At 46.4% G+C, this 17,358-nt stretch overlaps 3 protein-coding genes across 3 annotated transcripts; 1 reads left to right on the top strand and 2 right to left on the bottom strand.

The window, feature by feature from the left end:
• Positions 1 to 402: 402 nt before the first annotated feature.
• N7482_007654 (putative actin binding protein) lies at positions 403 to 3,020 on the bottom strand (the record flags this gene model as incomplete). Its single annotated transcript, XM_056689778.1, has 4 exons — positions 403 to 489; positions 563 to 2,479; positions 2,545 to 2,732; positions 2,816 to 3,020. The coding sequence occupies 4 exons, from the start codon at positions 3,018 to 3,020 to the stop codon at positions 403 to 405; spliced, it is 2,397 nt and encodes a 798-aa protein (XP_056542207.1).
• A 1,217-nt stretch (positions 3,021 to 4,237) lies between these two features.
• N7482_007653 (uncharacterized protein) lies at positions 4,238 to 7,430 on the top strand (the record flags this gene model as incomplete). Its single annotated transcript, XM_056689777.1, has 4 exons — positions 4,238 to 5,650; positions 5,732 to 6,852; positions 6,925 to 7,043; positions 7,108 to 7,430. The coding sequence occupies 4 exons, from the start codon at positions 4,238 to 4,240 to the stop codon at positions 7,428 to 7,430; spliced, it is 2,976 nt and encodes a 991-aa protein (XP_056542206.1).
• Positions 7,431 to 8,827: 1,397 nt separating this feature from the next.
• On the bottom strand, positions 8,828 to 10,642 carry N7482_007652 (uncharacterized protein; the record flags this gene model as incomplete). Its single annotated transcript, XM_056689776.1, has 1 exon — positions 8,828 to 10,642. The coding sequence occupies one exon, from the start codon at positions 10,640 to 10,642 to the stop codon at positions 8,828 to 8,830; it is 1,815 nt and encodes a 604-aa protein (XP_056542205.1).
• Positions 10,643 to 17,358: the final 6,716 nt, after the last annotated feature.

The raw sequence follows: 17,358 nt of genomic DNA, 5'->3' as shown, positions 1-17,358 counted from the left end.
ATGAAACTGCCCTCGAGGTTGCAAACGAAGATCCCTCGCAGGCCCGAGCACGGAGTCGGCCTCGCGGCTGCACTTGTTTATGGGCGCGGTGCCATGTCACGTGATGTTGACTGAAGTCGGGTGTGTGCTTATATAATACATTATGACGTCTTTTACACGGAGAGAGAGGTACGTTTAAGGATATACTACCAAGGAGCCCTAGGTACTGTTGTTGACGTAGAATGTAGTATTCGAGGCACTATCAACATTCGAAAGAGAGGCAGGGAGACACAGGCCCCCAGGCAGTTTTCTGGTAACGTATGGAAGGTATTTGAAGCTTATGTACACGTGCTTGGAGTTCGTTTTCACAAACGAGCAAATCATCTGGCGAGGCAGTCGATTTATGCAGATCGGGCTGGTTTTTCATTTATCCAACTCGACATAATTGGCCGGGAACAGTCCTCGGGCTCCGTTATATTCTCCAAGCCACCAATCGTCGTCGGGGAATTCCTAGCATCTCGATTAGCATATGGCGCAATGGTGGTAAAGAGTAAGGGAAGAGAGAGAATCAAGAGATACATACCACGTTCACAATCTTCACTCCTTCGGGGAAGCTAATCTCGTTGTCCTCCGCGGCCTCGTAGTCATAGACCGCGGTCGCAGTCGGGTGGTTAGAGCCGCCATTGATTGCCGAGGCGGGTTGCACGGGGGCTACCGCAGGCTCTGGCGCTGGCTCTGGCGCAGGCTCCGCCACGGGCTCTTGGGCGTGGTGAGCGCCAGCTGCAGCATCAACATCGTCGTTGTCGACAACTTCGACGTAGTTGCCAGGGAAGAGACCTCGTTCGCCGCGAACATTGACTCCCAACCACCAGTCCTTATCGACCATTTCAATGTCGGTCACCTGTTCGCCTTCCCGGAGCTCAATCTCGTTGTCTTCGGCTTTGTCGTAGTCATATTGAACAATGGCCCGGATCCCAGCGGCAGATTGTTCGCCGATGGCAGCTTCGGCGGCAGCCCGACCAAGATCGTGATGAGTATCGTCCTCCAGGTCCTTCTCATCCGGAACAACATCTTGAAGGCTCTGGACGGGTACCGCCGGGGGTGGGGCGTGCTGTTCCTCGTGGGCATCTGTCACACTACGACCAACCGGCATCGCTACCCGAATAGGCGAGCTCTCTCGGACCGGAGGGGTGGGGGGAGTCGGCGAGCGTGGCTGCGGCGGCGGCGTGGGCAGAACCTGCTGGATCTCAGGCTCGGGCTCGGGCCCGGGCTCGGGCTCGGGCTCGGACTCATCTGGTCGGTTAGGCAGACCAGGGAGCGGGACAGGACGACTAATTTGGGGAATCGGCGGCGCAGGGTCCTGGGCAAATTGGCTGCGGATATCGTGGACGTGTGATACCGGCTCCGCCTCTGCCTTCTGGGGCTCTGAAAGTTCAGGAGCTGTTACATCAGCAGCCCAGGGCGAGCTAGGTGGATTCTGGGCCGTTTGGACCGTGGCCCATGTCTTGCCAGAGTAAGAGCTCTTCCATTCGCCCTGGCCGCTGTACTGGCTTTGAATGGATTGCGAAGTCGTATCTGCTGCTTGGGGGGCTTCTCCACGCTCCTTGGCCTTTCGCTCCGCCCACAGCTGGGCTGGAGTCTTGCCTCCTTGATCCGCGAAAGTTCGGCTGGCGCTACCAACCTGTACGGGGGCGTTGTCGGACGAGGCACCCAGTTCCGCAGGTAGAGGCGGCTTCGTGCCAGGGAAAGAAGGACCCGAGCCGAACTTGTTGGCAATCTTAGGCTTCGGAAGGTTAGTGAGGCGTTCCGCGTTCTGGTTTTCAGCCGGCCGCTCGGGCAGCGTCGTCGGCTCATTGCGAGACACGGGGCTGTGAGCATCGCCAGAGGATCCCGTATCAGCGGCCTCTTTGGGCTTCTGTGCCCTGGCACGAATGGCAGCAATATCGATCTTGCCAATTGGCTCATACGCTCCTTTCACCGGGGCGGGTCGATCGTCCTTGAGCTGGCCGGTTTCAGCAGCTTGTTTCCGAATCGCTGCAATATCGACCTTTCCAATGGGCTGGTAACCTCCTCGAACCACACCGCCCTTGTCCTCGCTGGAGGCCGGAGCGTCTTGGCGGCCCGGGGATTGGTTCTCCGACTTCAGTTGTTGCAGGTTCACTCGGGTAGGTTGGTACGCGGGTTGCACTTTCTCGAGTTGCGTGCGAGTCACTGGTGGAGCATCAGGACCCCAGCCATCGTCATCGACATTGGCACCGGAGGGGGCAGCAGGCGCGGCGCGAGGGACCGGATTCGGGGCAATCCCCCTCGATCGGGTGGGGGTGAATACCGGCTTACTGGCGACCGGGGGTCGAGGACCGGCGGACGTGGATGTAGTCGAAGCCACGGGTGCCTGGGATTCGATCGAGTATTTGGAGCCCGAAGAGTCTGCCACTCTTTGAACGATGCCCTCGGGAGAGAGGTCGCCGTCCGCCCGGGCTGTGATTTGGACATGGTACCCCTGAGCCAGTCTTCGTATCAGCGGGGTCCACCAATATGGAGGATATCAAGAATGGGTTTTCTCACATGTAAGAATCTGGACACGCTGGAAAGGTGGCTGGTAAAGTACCCCTTTGTCCGTTCCGGCACACCTTCGCCACACCACGCAATGAGAACATTCTTAGGCAACCCCGTGTTGGGGTCTGTCACCTTCACGTAGGCAAATTGCACTCGGCCTTCGGAGAATTCCTCGATGAGCTCTTCCAATTCACCGTCTTTAAGTTATAGTCAGCACCAATGCAATTTGACGAAGACGGTGTTGCAGGAAGAGAGGGGGGTGAAAGAAAGACCAACTGACCTCCTGTGCTTTGGACTTTCAGCACACTCTCTTTGTTCCCAGCATCTTGTTGGAAGGCATTGACCAGCGGGGTTGAAACGGAAAAGACCGCCCAATAGCCGTAGGTTGGCGATGCCGCTTTGCCGGTGGAAGGTGATGCGTTGACTACCGACTGGTAGCTTTTCGATATCGATGGACCGTTGGCAGAGAGGTTCAGGGATGCCATGACTTCTGGCGGATGCAGGCGGGAGGGTCGAAGACAGCTATATACCATGTGCTGTTAGTTCGGTTCCAGCTCCAGCGAGTATCTTTCGTTGGGGTGATCTAGTGATGGGGTGGGAGGCGGGATATAGGCGACGAGGGGAGGGGGCAGAGTTGACGTAGGCGCGGTTTGGGGGGGGGGGGTGAGGAGGGGGGGTTTAGAGGGGATTCAGGCTGACCAGTGGCGAGGTGGAGAATCCGGATCACTAGGGGGGTTTTGTGGGGGCAGAAAATGAGAAGTATCAAGAGCAGGTGAGGCTAGAAGGGCAGATGATGTGTGGTGTTGTGAGGGTTAGTTTGCGGGTGGGTGTTTTTGGAGGTGGAAGAATGACGGTCGCCTGGGAAGGTTGGGATCCACTTTGAGCTCTTCGGAGCTTAGTGCCTTAAGGCTTTGGGGCTCCTTAGGGTCGAGGCTCTTTAGGTGTTCGGGGTACATACTAATGAACTAGTTAGTGGTAGATCGCCCTGGAGGGCCGTCTCAATTGAAGTAGTAGATAGCACGACCACTTGGGGGCTGCTAGGTGTCCTTTTGGAGGTATATAGGGCGGTAGACACTATATAACTCTCTATGAATCATAATATCTACCGACACTGTCGGTATGATACCGGATCACTGGGTCACTCTCTTCTGATCTGGGCATCTTGGTTTTGGTCATAGAGGGAGGCCAGAGCTTCGATATGTGAAGTGTGAAGATGTAGATGGTCAACTGTGCCAGTCTGTCTAGTGTCATGGGATATACCATATTATAAGTGGTAGAGTATATATGTCCCGGATCCCTACGGACACAGGACCTCCCTAGCAACAAGATAGCAGGAGATGAATGTGACGACCGGATATAATATACTCAATATGATACCCTACCCTACTATTCCCGTCTGCACTGTCTGCCTTGTCCAAATAAACCACCAAGCTTTAACGGTTCGCGGGCTCCACCGCCCTTTTGGCCTGCCCTCACCGGTGGATCAACAGGCGTCGCTTCCCCCTTCTCCGCCCTTGGAAAAAATGATCCAACATCAAATGTTATAGATCGCCTGCAGCCTAACTAACCACCCCCTGGTCTTGTGTCTCTCACTATGGTCCCATAAATCCTATGCTCCCTCTTGCCCTTCCAGCCTTTCTATTTCCCGAGTCCACGTTTGCCGAAGCTCCTTGTCCAGCGCGTGCCAAAACTGCTCGAAGTCATGGGTCCGCCCGAGTCTTACAAGCCCAGTCCGATTATGAACGCCAGCATATCCTCCAACGATGAGTCTGCCTCATCCCAGGGCTCCGTCGAGGACCCCGCGGACTTCCCATCTCATGAAGGTCTTGAGGACCCCCAGGGTTCAGCCACAGATATTCTGCCACGAGACCTTCAGCAGAAGACAGCAACATACGATTATGCATACGAGAAATCAATGAGCCACGCCGAGGCGAAACTGTTCTATCAGCATCACCAGCTGGCATCAGCATCAAAGGGTGGGGAGAATACGGTGCCTGCGAGCCCCGTGCCTGCGGGACGCCCGGTGGCCGATCCGTATGAGTCAAAAGCGATGGTCGCCCCAGACGCCAGCCCACAGCAGCAGAGCCAGGCGACACGGGAGCCGTCGATGGGGCAGGAGCCCGATTGGCATCTCGGGCCTCCGTATCAGCACGAGGCTGGCGGAGTAGCCCAAGCGCAAAACAGCCATTTGGCCGCCGACCTCTCCGCACGCAACCAGGCCATGCCCCTGGGCGGTGCCCCTCCCCCCGGATCATATCTGTCCACAACAACGATCGCGGAGGGATATCATGGTGCGGGTCTCGGACTTGGGTTGTCTCAGGGTGCGAACGGGGTTGCGCCTGGGGGCGACGCCGTGACGTCGGAGCTGAATGCCATATATAGTAAGATCAAAGGCCTCCTCGATCGGCGGTCCAGATACATGGGGCTGTCCCTCCAAAGAGCAGGTGATGACCCAAGGGATCAACCCGAATGGGAGATCTACCCTCCTCCCCCCGAGCCCGCCTGGGACGAAGGCAAGGAGTACCAGCCAGGCAATGTCGGAGGGCCGTCCGATCTGACGGGGAAGAAGAGAAAAATGGGAGAGGATATCGGGGAAGATTTTGAAATAACCGAGTTGTTGCCCCTCCCCCGGCAGGCCTCTTGGACATACCGCCTGGATGGCAGCAGCGTCTATCAAGTATATGAATCCGAGGCCGCCGCAGATCGTCAGGAGCCGGTGGTCCAACTCCCTTCACTGCGTGACTTCTACATGGATCTGGATGCCGTGGTAGACGTCTCCACCGACGGGCCGACCAAAAGCTTTGCCTTCAAGCGTCTATCGTACCTGGAGGGCAAATTTCAACTATACACATTGCTTAATGAATATCAGGAAATTGCCGACAGCAAGAAAGTACCGCATCGAGACTTCTACAATGTGCGCAAAGTGGACACCCACGTCCATCATTCGGCCTGCATGAACCAGAAACATCTTCTTCGCTTCATCAAAAGCAAAATGCGGAAATCCCCCGACGAAGTGGTCCTCTTTCGAGACGGAAAGCATCTCACGTTGCGAGAGGTCTTTGAAAGTATCAACCTGACGGCCTACGACCTCAGCATTGATACACTAGACATGCATGTAAGAATGAACTCCACCAGACACTTCGTCCCCACGTGAGGACTGTGCCAGGTCTCTTCTCGTACTGATCCACGTTCATAGGCACACACCGATTCCTTCCACCGGTTTGACAAGTTCAACCTGAAATATAACCCGGTTGGAGAATCCCGACTCCGTGAGATTTTCCTGAAGACCGACAACTACATCAAGGGTCGGTATCTGGCGGAGATCACTAAGGAGGTGATTTCCGACTTGGAATCTAGCAAGTACCAGATGGTCGAGTGGCGAATCTCCATCTATGGACGATCTATCGAAGAATGGGATAAGCTCGCCGCGTGGGTGGTAGACAACAAGCTGTTCTCTCCCAACGTTCGCTGGCTGATCCAGGTGCCCCGCCTTTACGATGTGTACAAGTCAAGTGGGATGATGGAAAACTTTGAACAGGTCATCACGAATGTGTTCCAGCCGCTGTTTGAAGTGACCCAAGACCCGTCCAGCCACCCCAAGCTTCATATCTTTTTACAGCGGGTGGTGGGATTTGACAGCGTCGATGATGAGAGCAAGGCTGAGCGACGGCTCTACCGCAAGTACCCCATTCCTCGTGAGTGGGACACAAAGCAGAATCCGCCTTACAGTTATTGGATCTATTTCATGTTCGCTAATATCGCCTCGCTTAACAACTGGCGGCAGCACCGAGGATTTAACACCTTCGTGCTTCGGCCGCACTGCGGTGAAGCAGGTGACCCGGATCACTTGGCCGTCGGCTTCCTGTGCTGCCACAGCATCAGCCATGGGATCCTGTTGCGCAAGGTGCCTCTGTTACAATATCTCTACTACTTGGACCAGATCGGTATCGCCATGTCGCCGCTCAGTAACAACGCGTTGTTTTTGACGTATGACAAGAACCCGTGCGCCAGCTTTTTCAAGCGCGGACTCAATGTTTCCTTGTCTACCGATGACCCTCTACAATTTGCCTTCACGAAAGAGCCTCTGATCGAGGAATATTCGGTGGCTGCCCAGATATATAAGTTCAGTGCGGTTGACATGTGTGAGCTCGCCAAACATTCTGTCGATCAGAGTGGATTTGAACTTTCCTTGAAGCAAAGATGGCTGGGTTCGAGCTGCGTTCTCCCTGGTGTGGCTGGCAACAATGTGGCCAAGAGCAATGTTCCCGACATCCGCGAAGCGTTCCGGCATGACACCCTACTAGCGGAATTGTCTCTGTGAGTCTAACTCCGGGGACAAATAATGAGAGGGCCGTGGGCAGTGAACCAAACCTAACCTGGTGATACTAGGATCGAGCGCTATTCCGAAATCCCTGGCGCAGACGATCGAAATGTCTTGGCTCCTGGTTTACTTCATACCGCCAACCAAGCGTCTGTGAAGCCCCCACATCTATCGCCCAGGAATCACGGTATGTCCTAAACTGAATGTCGCTGAATCACTGGTTGTCAACTTATCTCAACCGGTTTGCGCAGTCTCTTCTGAATCTACCCCTCCACAGCTATCTGTGCCCTTCAATCAAGGACTGAGCCCACAGTTAGCTGGTGACTCTATTGATCAATTACATTCGGACCCACGACTCATGGCCAAGGTTACGCCGACCCCTCGGACGATTCAGCACATTCCGTCCCCCCATCTTGCAGGTAGCGACATTGTCACATCCGCCAGCAGCAACGACACCGCTGGCAGGAGCACAGACGGGTTGCCGGAGCAGAAGATCTTCCCAGGCATCGTTCATGAAACGATTCGAAGAGGAAGTATGCTCGCCCAGCTGTCTTGTGACAATGGGAGTCATTGACAAGATGCTTTTAAACAGGACAATAGATCGGCTGAACGTGCCCACGCGCCTCTCGATGGTGCCTAGTGGTCTTTTTGCCGTGTCCGGTTGAAGTCCAAGGTGCATCTGCCTTCCCATCTCAACGAGTTGAATGCGACTAGTGAGATATGTGCTGGAGTTATATACTTGTTAACCCATTGAATAGACTATTCTTTTGATGATCGATCTGATAGCAAGCCTTGTAATTATCATTGGCACCCTCAAAATAGCAGAGGTTCGCGCGGGATTGTAGGTGTCATGACCTAGCTGCTTGGTGAAGAGACTGAGCGGCAGTGGATTACTGTTAAAGCTTCAGTGCGCCCGTGCCCTCCTGGCCCAAATTGGCAAAATGCACAACGAGATGAGCAGGCTCTTTAGCTTACTTCCTTGCCTCTAGCCCGATTTCGTACATCACTACATCACTGCCGCGCCAGGTCGGTTGAGCTTTAGGGTATGATGGCAATGTTGTAAGCTTATATGTATTGAAACCCGCTTGGTCTCCCTCGGGCTCTAAATAGTAGCTAAACTCAAAAATTAGTGGTACGATGTCGAGTAGTGACTTGGCTTTAGTAGCTATACTACTATCTTGTCAGGATCATTAGCCTAAAATTAGGCGCCGAGACAGCGACGTATAAAGAACCCGAGACGTGGAGGAGGGTGAGTAATAGAATGCTACATCATAGTAATTATGCCCGTCTGCTTCCTGCCGGTGTCAGCAAGAGTGTGGATGCGCTAAAACTCCTCCAATGCACCCATATCAAGCACTCGCTCTTTCAAGGAGAATACAACGTCGAGGAGGTGGGTGAAGAGCTCAGGTGACAGTAATCCGCCGGCCTCGGCGAGCTTTACCTTGCCCCTATATGAGTGTCCTTTTGTGGGCGCTTACCGCGTGGGGACGTAGGTACGTAGGTAGAAGTCATCGCCCTGTTATGATATGGTTCAGGCCACGGAGACTGCTTTCTGTTAATAGGTCAACAATAGTCCACCATACGGCCTCGGGCAGTATACAAAAGGTCAACCAATTAGTCTAGACGCAGCGAATAGAAATCAATTAATCCTTTTTCAACCACAGGCCACCTTGCGGTCGACTTTTGTTGGCGTAAAGACGAAGAATTGAAACATCCGCAGCATGGAGAGACCTACCTACACGTCAACGCGAACAGACTACTTACTCTAAATGACCTTGTAATGAAGAGAAATCGCCGAATCTAGCCGGCCTTCTCATGATCTTCCGCTACATTGTGATCTCCCTGGCAAATAACACGGTTAACAACGATATGCCGAGTGACCATAAATACAAGTAAAAAGAAAACAAGGGAAAGGACAAAGGAAACCGCCCCCCTCCCCACCCACACCAAAGATGCTCTTAGAGAGTTCTTTCAAATGGCCCAGCTTCCTCTTCGCTCAGGAACCCCCCAAGCTTCGAGGCCTGTTTCATCCTCCACCATGTTCGGCTGCTGTCGGGCCCATTCATGAATATAAAGACGAAGGGCCTTCCATCGAACACAAGCAACTGCAAGGTTATCAACCGGTGGTACCACATAGCCTCGGGCATCTGCACCCAGATCATCCCGCCGGAGATCTTGAAGAGCAATTCCCGAGATCTTGCTGAGCTCGTGGTCATAATACCGAGCAACGCATGGGTAGCCTAAGGACAGATAATTGTAAATCTGCGTAACAAAGCCGTCGTGGAATTCAGCAACAGGTGTCCTTCTTGAAAGGCCAGGACTCGTCCCTTGGCGTGCTTGGCCTTGTAACTCTTCCGATTCCATAGGAGCATCCGGTTGGGGGCTCGGCGTTATGTTGAACTCTTCGCACTGAATCATTGGGGTCATAATCCCAGTCATTAACTGTGACCCCCGTGCCAGGCCCTCGGCCTTGCGACATGTGCCCATCCAAAGACCTGCTCCGCGCACATCGTCGGGCTGAGTCCCCTCACACCAGAGGCCGCCACAGTCAGTGCAGGGATCTTGTTTTGCCTGGATTTTATTCTCGGCCGGGAGTTCCTCACAGAGAGTGCCATCCGGAGACAGACTCTGAGGCAGTACGAGATCGGCACCAAGCATTGGTGGGCTTGGGCCATGGCTCTCGGAGGCTGGTTTGGGGCCAGGAGACGAGAGGCCCGGGTTTTGTGAGGCGACCATCAGTCTAAGTCGTTGTTCTGCTTCCTCCTTATGTTGACGCATATAATCAAGCTCCCAGGAGAGGTCCGCTGAGGACTGTCGCCGAGACTTGATGTGGTGAGTTCGGGGATATATAAGATCCTCATCTTCCTCCGATACCCCGTCTTCCTCCTCAACGGCGAAGTGGTCAACCGGTTGATAGACTTGCTCATTGGGAAAGGCGGCGAGCGCCTGCTCTCTCAGCTGTTTCTGTGCGGATCGAGCCGCCAGGGACAACAAATACCGTGAGAAATCGTCGTTTCCTTCTCGAACCAAGTGATCCTTCTGGTGGGTTTGATTTAGCTTCAGATATGGCCTCGCAGGGGATAAAGACAAAGGCGGTGTCTCGGAAGCCGAATCGGAATCTTCACTGCTGTGCGATGGGATTGACGGGAGATCAGGAACTCGAAATGAATGCCTCCGCATCTCTTGCCGGCGAAGGAGACTCGCATAAGAGAATTTAGACTCGGGGACGCCGAACGAGGCCTCCAAGGGAAAATCCAGAGACGGCGTAGCTCCTGACATATGTATCCGGGATTCTGAACCGTATTTTGCTGGTAGAGTGTGGATATGTTGTCGATCTGCAAGGTCGGCTGTGGTCCCCTTGACCGAGCGATGGTCGGTTTCGAGGAGCTCAGGCTTGAACCGCCGTGGGCCAACGGACCCCTGATTGCTGGCCCTGCTGGATTCGATGGGTTCCGGCAGGAACCGCCGTGGGTGGTTTCCGGCCTGCTGGGATTTCCGCTCCGAGCGGTCATCGGACACATTACCAAGGCTTCCTAGCTGGGAGGAAAGCTGTCGTGTCTGAGAGCTTCGCGACGATGTCTCTATTGGCTGTGCCAGAAATCTTCGTGGGTGCTGAGGGGAAGCGTCGCTCTTGGTAGTCGTCGCTTCTACTCTCTGTTGTCGAGCACCCTCCGATCGACTCTCGGATTGGGGTGTATTGACATTTTGACTATGGCTGGGTTCGATCGTGCCAGGCGAGGGCCGCCAGGCTGGTTGGGACTCTGTTGCGGAAGGCTGAGGGCCCATTTTCAACGACCCCTTCGCAAACCAGTACCAATAGCACCATGCTCTTAGTATCGAGATCGATTGGTGGAAGGTGGCATGGTTTGGACGGCGTCCTGCCCATTCATCGGCCGTGGGGCGTTGGAAGTGAAAAGGGGGGGGTTTCTCTCTTCAAATTTGCATCAAATGGATTCCAGTCGAGTAAAAGGAGAGCGGTTAGCCCAGTCAGTGGGGGTTGGATGAGTATAACAATGGAGAAGTTGATAAACTTGATATGATAGCCGCAAAGTGGTAAGCACGATGAGGGGATGGATTTGAAATGGGTAAAGAGGTGAGGAGGTGAGGCTGGGGTTGGACTGGAGCCAGGATCAAAGGCTTGGGTTCTTAACCGCGTTGCGCCAATAGTCTGAACAGTCGGCTGCTATGGATCGCAAGGGTTGCAAAGATCGCGGAGGTCACGGAGGTCGCCAAGGTCCAGAGTGTTGTTGGGTGCTGGGAAGCTGGAGTGGAGGAGGGGCTCGGTGTGAATTCACCCATCCAATCAGACACTACGGGTAGATCGCGCCGGTTCCAGTGGGCGGTCAATCATAACCAAAATCATCACCCGCCATTAGTCAAAATAGATCGTTAACGGTCTCCCGCTTAGCTATTAATCAATCAATAATCGTATTCCTAGTGAGGCTTCCTTAGTAAATAGGTGCTATACGGGGATTTGTGCCTTCTGGTGAGTCTGACCGGCCCAGTATGCATACAAAGCTGCCTATAGTGAGTTTACTACCAGTCAGGCCAAAGAAAGTAGTAGAGTGCGCCAAAAATCACAATTTTAGGCAAACCTTGGCCCTAAAGACTATCGATTCGGGATATGAAAGCTATTATTATGTATAAAAATACATAAAAATACTAAGACCTTCCTATTTAGACCTACTTATGACACATGATAAGATGATGGACTTAGAGATCACCCAAGGTGTAAAGGATTAAGTTTATAGCTGTGCGCTACTATATGTGTCGGTCCTGAGCATGTCAACCTTGATGGTTGACATAGTGGTCTTTTTGGCTCAAGAGAACAATCATGTGACTCAGGCTTGATCTGTTACACAAGGGACACATGACTAATAGAAGCAACTAATCTGGCTAACCTAGTTCGGCCTATTTATATGGGAGCCTCTCTATATAATAGCAGAATCTCCTCCATAGTTCTATCCTTCTTTATTTTAGTTATTTTATTAAATATACCTTGCTCTTCTAGCTAGCCCCCTTATAATATATAACTAGAGTGCTTTTTAGCTTTCCTATTGCTATTAAGCTATAGATATAGATAGTAAGCTATAACTATCTCACCCTATAGTAATATCCTACCCTAAATTAAACCTAATAAATCCTAAGTAATTCTAATTATCTTGAAATCTGACACATCATAGATACCAGACTACAGGATTACCTAATAGGTATATAACTAATAGAAATAACTAACCTAACTTAATTAATTAGGCCTATTGATATAGGAGCTATAAAGGGCTATTATAAAGGGCTATAGCTAGTTTGATTTAATCTAACTATGCTATAAACTATCTATAATAATCTTAAGAAAAGGGAAATAAAAGGGATAGAATAGCTATATAAGTATTTAGTAGAAATAGGGTAGTAGGCTATAATTATACATAGGTACTAGCCTATTATATTATCCTTCTCTTTCTTATTAGAGAGTTGTAAGTATTAAAAAGCTTCTATAAGCTAGTATTCTATTATTTTTATAGATAATACTATATATTTTGTTACGATCATGGAAAGAGCTAACTAGAAAAGTAACTAGGTGCATTCACGAAACAACGAAGGTGAAGAAGGAAGAAACTACGGAGGCTCTAGTAACTATCTTGTAGAGAGCTTATATAAATAGGCTTTATTAGGTTAGCTCGGTCGGGTGTTTCTATCACTCTGCGTCTATTAGGTAATCTCCGTCTATCGTTCTATTATACGTTATATAGCCCTCCTTTTTAAAGAGGCTCGCCCCGAGACTCTAGGATATTATCGTCGATATAGTTACTAACGAATTCGTCGATTTTTACTATAGCTAGCTAGATCTATAGGTTCTTTAGGGGTCTAGGGGAGTTAGGGTATCGTCGGTAGAAATCTATTAGTTTTAGCGGCGTATTTTTAAAGTCGGCTACGTAATACTAAGTATCGTCCTTATTATAGCCTAGCTACTTAATCTTATACTATAGCTTTTAGTAATATAGGTGTAACTATAGGATCTCTTCGACTTCCTATTCTTACTGATTATTAACTAGGACTAGCGGTAGAGGATCTTCGATCTAACCTAGTAAGGGATCGGTCTTCGATATATAGCGTAGCTTATTTAGCGAGAAGACTAGGTATACCTTAATAGATAGGGGTAGCTCGAGCCTAAATATATAGCTTTCTTTAGCGATAATCTTATATAGCCTACTAGCTTAGTCCGATAGCTTCCGGCTTAGGTAGTCTAGTCCCTAATAGCGTATAGTAATATAGACTATATCTCCTACGTCGAAATCTACCTCGTAGCGGTATTTATTCGCCTATATATATTAGAGCCTTTATATATAGTCGATTACTTTAGTAGTCTCTTTCTAGATTCGTTCGATTCGTTCTATAAAATTTTATATATTACTAGTTAATTACGGCGAAAGAGAAGCGTCGGTAGGTAGGTCCTAATCGAATAATATTCTAGGCTTATATCCTCTTTCTATAAAGAAAAGGGACCTTTTCGTCGAGTCTTAGCGTAGTACGGACGTAGCGAAGTTAATTATCGGTAGCTATTCGGACTAGTTATCTTAGTACTTATTAACTATTACCCTTAGTTATTAGGCTATCTATTAGTTAGCTATCTCGGTCTAGCCGTTAATCTATAGGTAGTAAGCGGTAGATAGCTTACGCTTAATATAAAGAATTCGGTAGAACTTAGTCTAGAATACCGATATAAACTATCCTCTATAGTCCGATATAATTAAATTAGATATACCTATCTATCGGAAGAGATATATAATAAATAATTAAGTTATTTCTTTAGCTATAGTCGTCTTATAATAGGGAATAGAGGCCTAGCGCTTACTAAGGCGATAGTATACTATAAATACTATATCGTAGCTATACTTATCTTTAGGGAATATCCGGAAATCTATTATAATATACTACTATAGCCGATCGGGGGTAAAGAGTAGTTATAATAACCCTAGGGGTCGGTCTCTCTATATCTTTATCCGCTTATAAATTCGATAATTATCTATATATTATTCGACGTCGGTTATCTAGTTAGGTTACTAGTAGTAACTTAAGAGAAAGGCCTTTATTTTAGTCTTACTAGAATATATAGTATATAGTTAACGATAGATCTTATTAAGTAGGCGTACCCTAAGATCTCTATTATCTAGTACTACTAGTCTTCCTTCGTAGAGTAAAAGACTATCTCTTATCTTCTATTATCTATCCTCGCTTATTCTTATCTAGTTTTAGTTTACGTCGAGGAAGGGATAAGTCTAATTAATATAAAGAACGTATATAACTACCCTAGTTATATCGGAGATAGTCTAGGATCTATTATTAGGGTTTATTATTATTACTAGAGCGATTCTAGCTAGAGGGGATTAAGGGTTATTATTATCGGGGTATATACCTTATTCGAGGTACTTATACGGGAGGAGGATTTAGTTTTACCTATTATAAGTACTAGGATCTTTTCGTAAGAGGGTATTAGCGATAATATTTCGTTTTCCTATAAAATAGCGTATTAGGAAGTAAAATCTCGATAAGAATTCTCCCTAATACGCCTAATAGGCGTTTAGCTTCTTTATAGTTATAAAATATTAAAGTAACTAATAGTTAGAGAAGATACTAAATTAGTCGTCCTATTATAGTCCCTCTAGCTCCGCTCTCTAAAGATTAAGGGCCTTAATAATTATAAATATCTTATAGTTATTATATCCTATCGCTACTCTATAGTAGTTAGTTTTAATAAATAGAAATAGATAGGATACTAATAGCTATTAGGCTAGAGCTATAAGAGGACTCTTCTGATATATCTATCTAATATATCGGTCTCGATCTTTATAGGGGCTAATACGTTATAGTAAGCTAATACTAGAGCCGTTATTATTATCTTCTTAAGTTCTTAGAAGGCTTATTTATACTATATACTTTACTCGAACGGCGTCTTATCCTCGGTAAAGTAATTTAGTAGCTTTATAATCCGACTATAATTCTTTACGAATTATCGATAGAACCTATAGAATCCTAGGAAAAATTATACCCCGTAAACTATAGTAGGCTACTACTAGTCGACGATCACTATAATCTTTTTAGGATTAATCTTAATACTATTAGTACTAATAATAAAACTAAAGAACTAGGTTATCTACGTATAAAACTTATATTTATTTAGGCTTACCTATAGTCCGGTTTCTCGAAGCTTTTAAAGTACCTTCTTAATATATTCGATATATTCCTCTATTATTTCGCTATAGATTAGGATATTATCGATAAAGATAGTAGTAAAATTATTAAGATATTTACTAAGAGTTATATTAATAAACCGCTAGAACGTAGTAGGTCTATTTATTACTCTAAAAGATATTACTTTATACTTATAGGACCTATATTATATATAGAAAGTAGTAAGATCTTCTAAGTTAGGATCTATATAAATTCTATAAAATCCTTACTAGATATCTAACTTTATAAAATATCTAGCCTTATCTAGCCGTTAGAAGATCTTATTAATTAATAGAATTAGATAATAATCTTTCTTCGTAATTAAGTTAAGCTTATAGTAATTAACGTAAAATTAGAGTTCTCCGCTAGGCTTCTAGACTATTCGGATTAGGGAAGTATAGAGGGCCTTACTTTCTTCGATAAATCTTTATATAAAGTTCTTTATAATATAGGCCTTAGCCGCCTAAAGCTCTTCTTCTAATTACTTATAGAGTAGGTAATATCTAGAGGTTAGGCCTTCTTTAAAGATAATTTAATAGTTAGTAAACTCTTAGTATAGTAGTAGTATATCGGAGTCTTACTATAAAAATATATTAGTATACTTATAATATTCTTTAGGAATAATATACTTTATCTTACGTTCTTCTAATTAACGCTTATATTATTTATTCTCTAGGATCTAGTTAATCTCCTTAAGTAAGATTAGAAAAATTTTACTACTACCTTTTTATATATATTAATAGAATCCTATAGTACTAATTATCGCGATAGCTTCTAATAGGGGGGTATAGGTCTAAAGAGTTAGTTATTATCTTTCTAAAGAAAGATAGGGTTATACTTTTTTTAGTATATACTCTATTTTAGCTAGTATACTCTTATAGTCTTTAGCTATAGTCTTTATTAGTTTATATTATAGTAGGCGATCGATCTTTTTAAAAAGCTAGTTACGTCGATTAGTATTTTATTAGTAATTAGGATTAGGCTATTATAAGATTATCTAGGGGAGGATAGTAAATAGCTAACTAGCTACTTTATCCTATAGGCTCTATTCTTCCGGCTAGATTAATCGGCGTTTTATATAGTTAGGAAAGACCTTATACTCTATAAACTACTTATATCTAAGGATTAGGTTATACTTACTAAGATTAGCGACTAATATTAGTAAATAGTATTATATATAGCTATTAATTATTAGTATTAGTTTAATAGTATAAGTAATTAGCTTTCTAGGGTAGTTATTAAATCCTTAGGTTAGTATCTCCTTTTCTAGCTATATTACTAGCTACCTAAAAGCTTTTACGGCCTATAAGACTAATTAGGTATCGATATATATAAATCTATCTACTCTAGTATTACTAAGCGTAGAAATCGAGAATAAATATCTATTATAGGCTATTTAGGTATTAAAAGATAAACTATTTCCTCTTCCTAATAATTTCTATAGATTTAGCATAAAAAGTAATAAAGTTATACTACCTAGAAAAGAGACTTTCCCTAGGCTTAGGTATTTCCCGATTTAGGGGTATTAGTAGTAAAAGGGGCTTCGTAATTAGCAAGTTTTTTAGTAATATCGATCGAAGTAATAGTTATCGGCTTCTTCGGGTAATCGTATAAGATATATCCTTATTCGTAATATTTAAAGTATCGACCTTCTTTTAGATAGATCGCTCGTTCCTCTGTAGTTATTAGTTTATAAACCGGAGTAGTACTTTTATACTTAATAAAAAGGGATAATATAAAACGTCTACGTAAAGCGGTAGTCGTAGCTAAGCCTAAGGCTAATCTAGAGACAGTTACGGCCGCTTAGATATAATAAGATTCTTTCTACTTATAAAATAAGCTTAGGTTTAGGGCTATACGCTAGTAGATAGTAATAAATCTCTTAAAGCTAATATCTAGATTATCGAGTAGGTATATTATCTAGGTCTAGAGTATTAGTAGTAGCTTACTATAAAGATTACGGAGTTAGTTTTACTTAGGCTACTAAGCCTCTTTAGCTAAATAAGAGAAATTAGTAAGGAAATCGCTAAAATTATCCTTAGGCTTTATAGTTAGGTAGGTATATTTATAGAGTGCCTCCGTAGCTTAGTTTAGGTTTAAGAAGATACTCTCGAGATAATTATATCCTCTACGTCGCCGTACGGATTAGACACTCTATCTCTTATTCGGGGACTAATATAGAGTAAGGCCTTACCCTTAGTACGGCTTAAAATATAGTAGATTTAGTCGGATAGAGTTAAGTAATAGTTAGTATTACTACGTAGCTTATATCGAAT

The sequence above is a fragment of the Penicillium canariense genome (genome assembly GCF_028826845.1).
Source record: "Penicillium canariense strain IBT 26290 chromosome Unknown utg000004l_segment0_segment0, whole genome shotgun sequence".
NCBI lineage: Eukaryota > Fungi > Ascomycota > Eurotiomycetes > Eurotiales > Aspergillaceae > Penicillium > Penicillium canariense.
The sequence above is the reverse complement of the archived record's forward strand: the minus strand, read 5'-3'. Positions and strand labels throughout refer to the sequence as shown.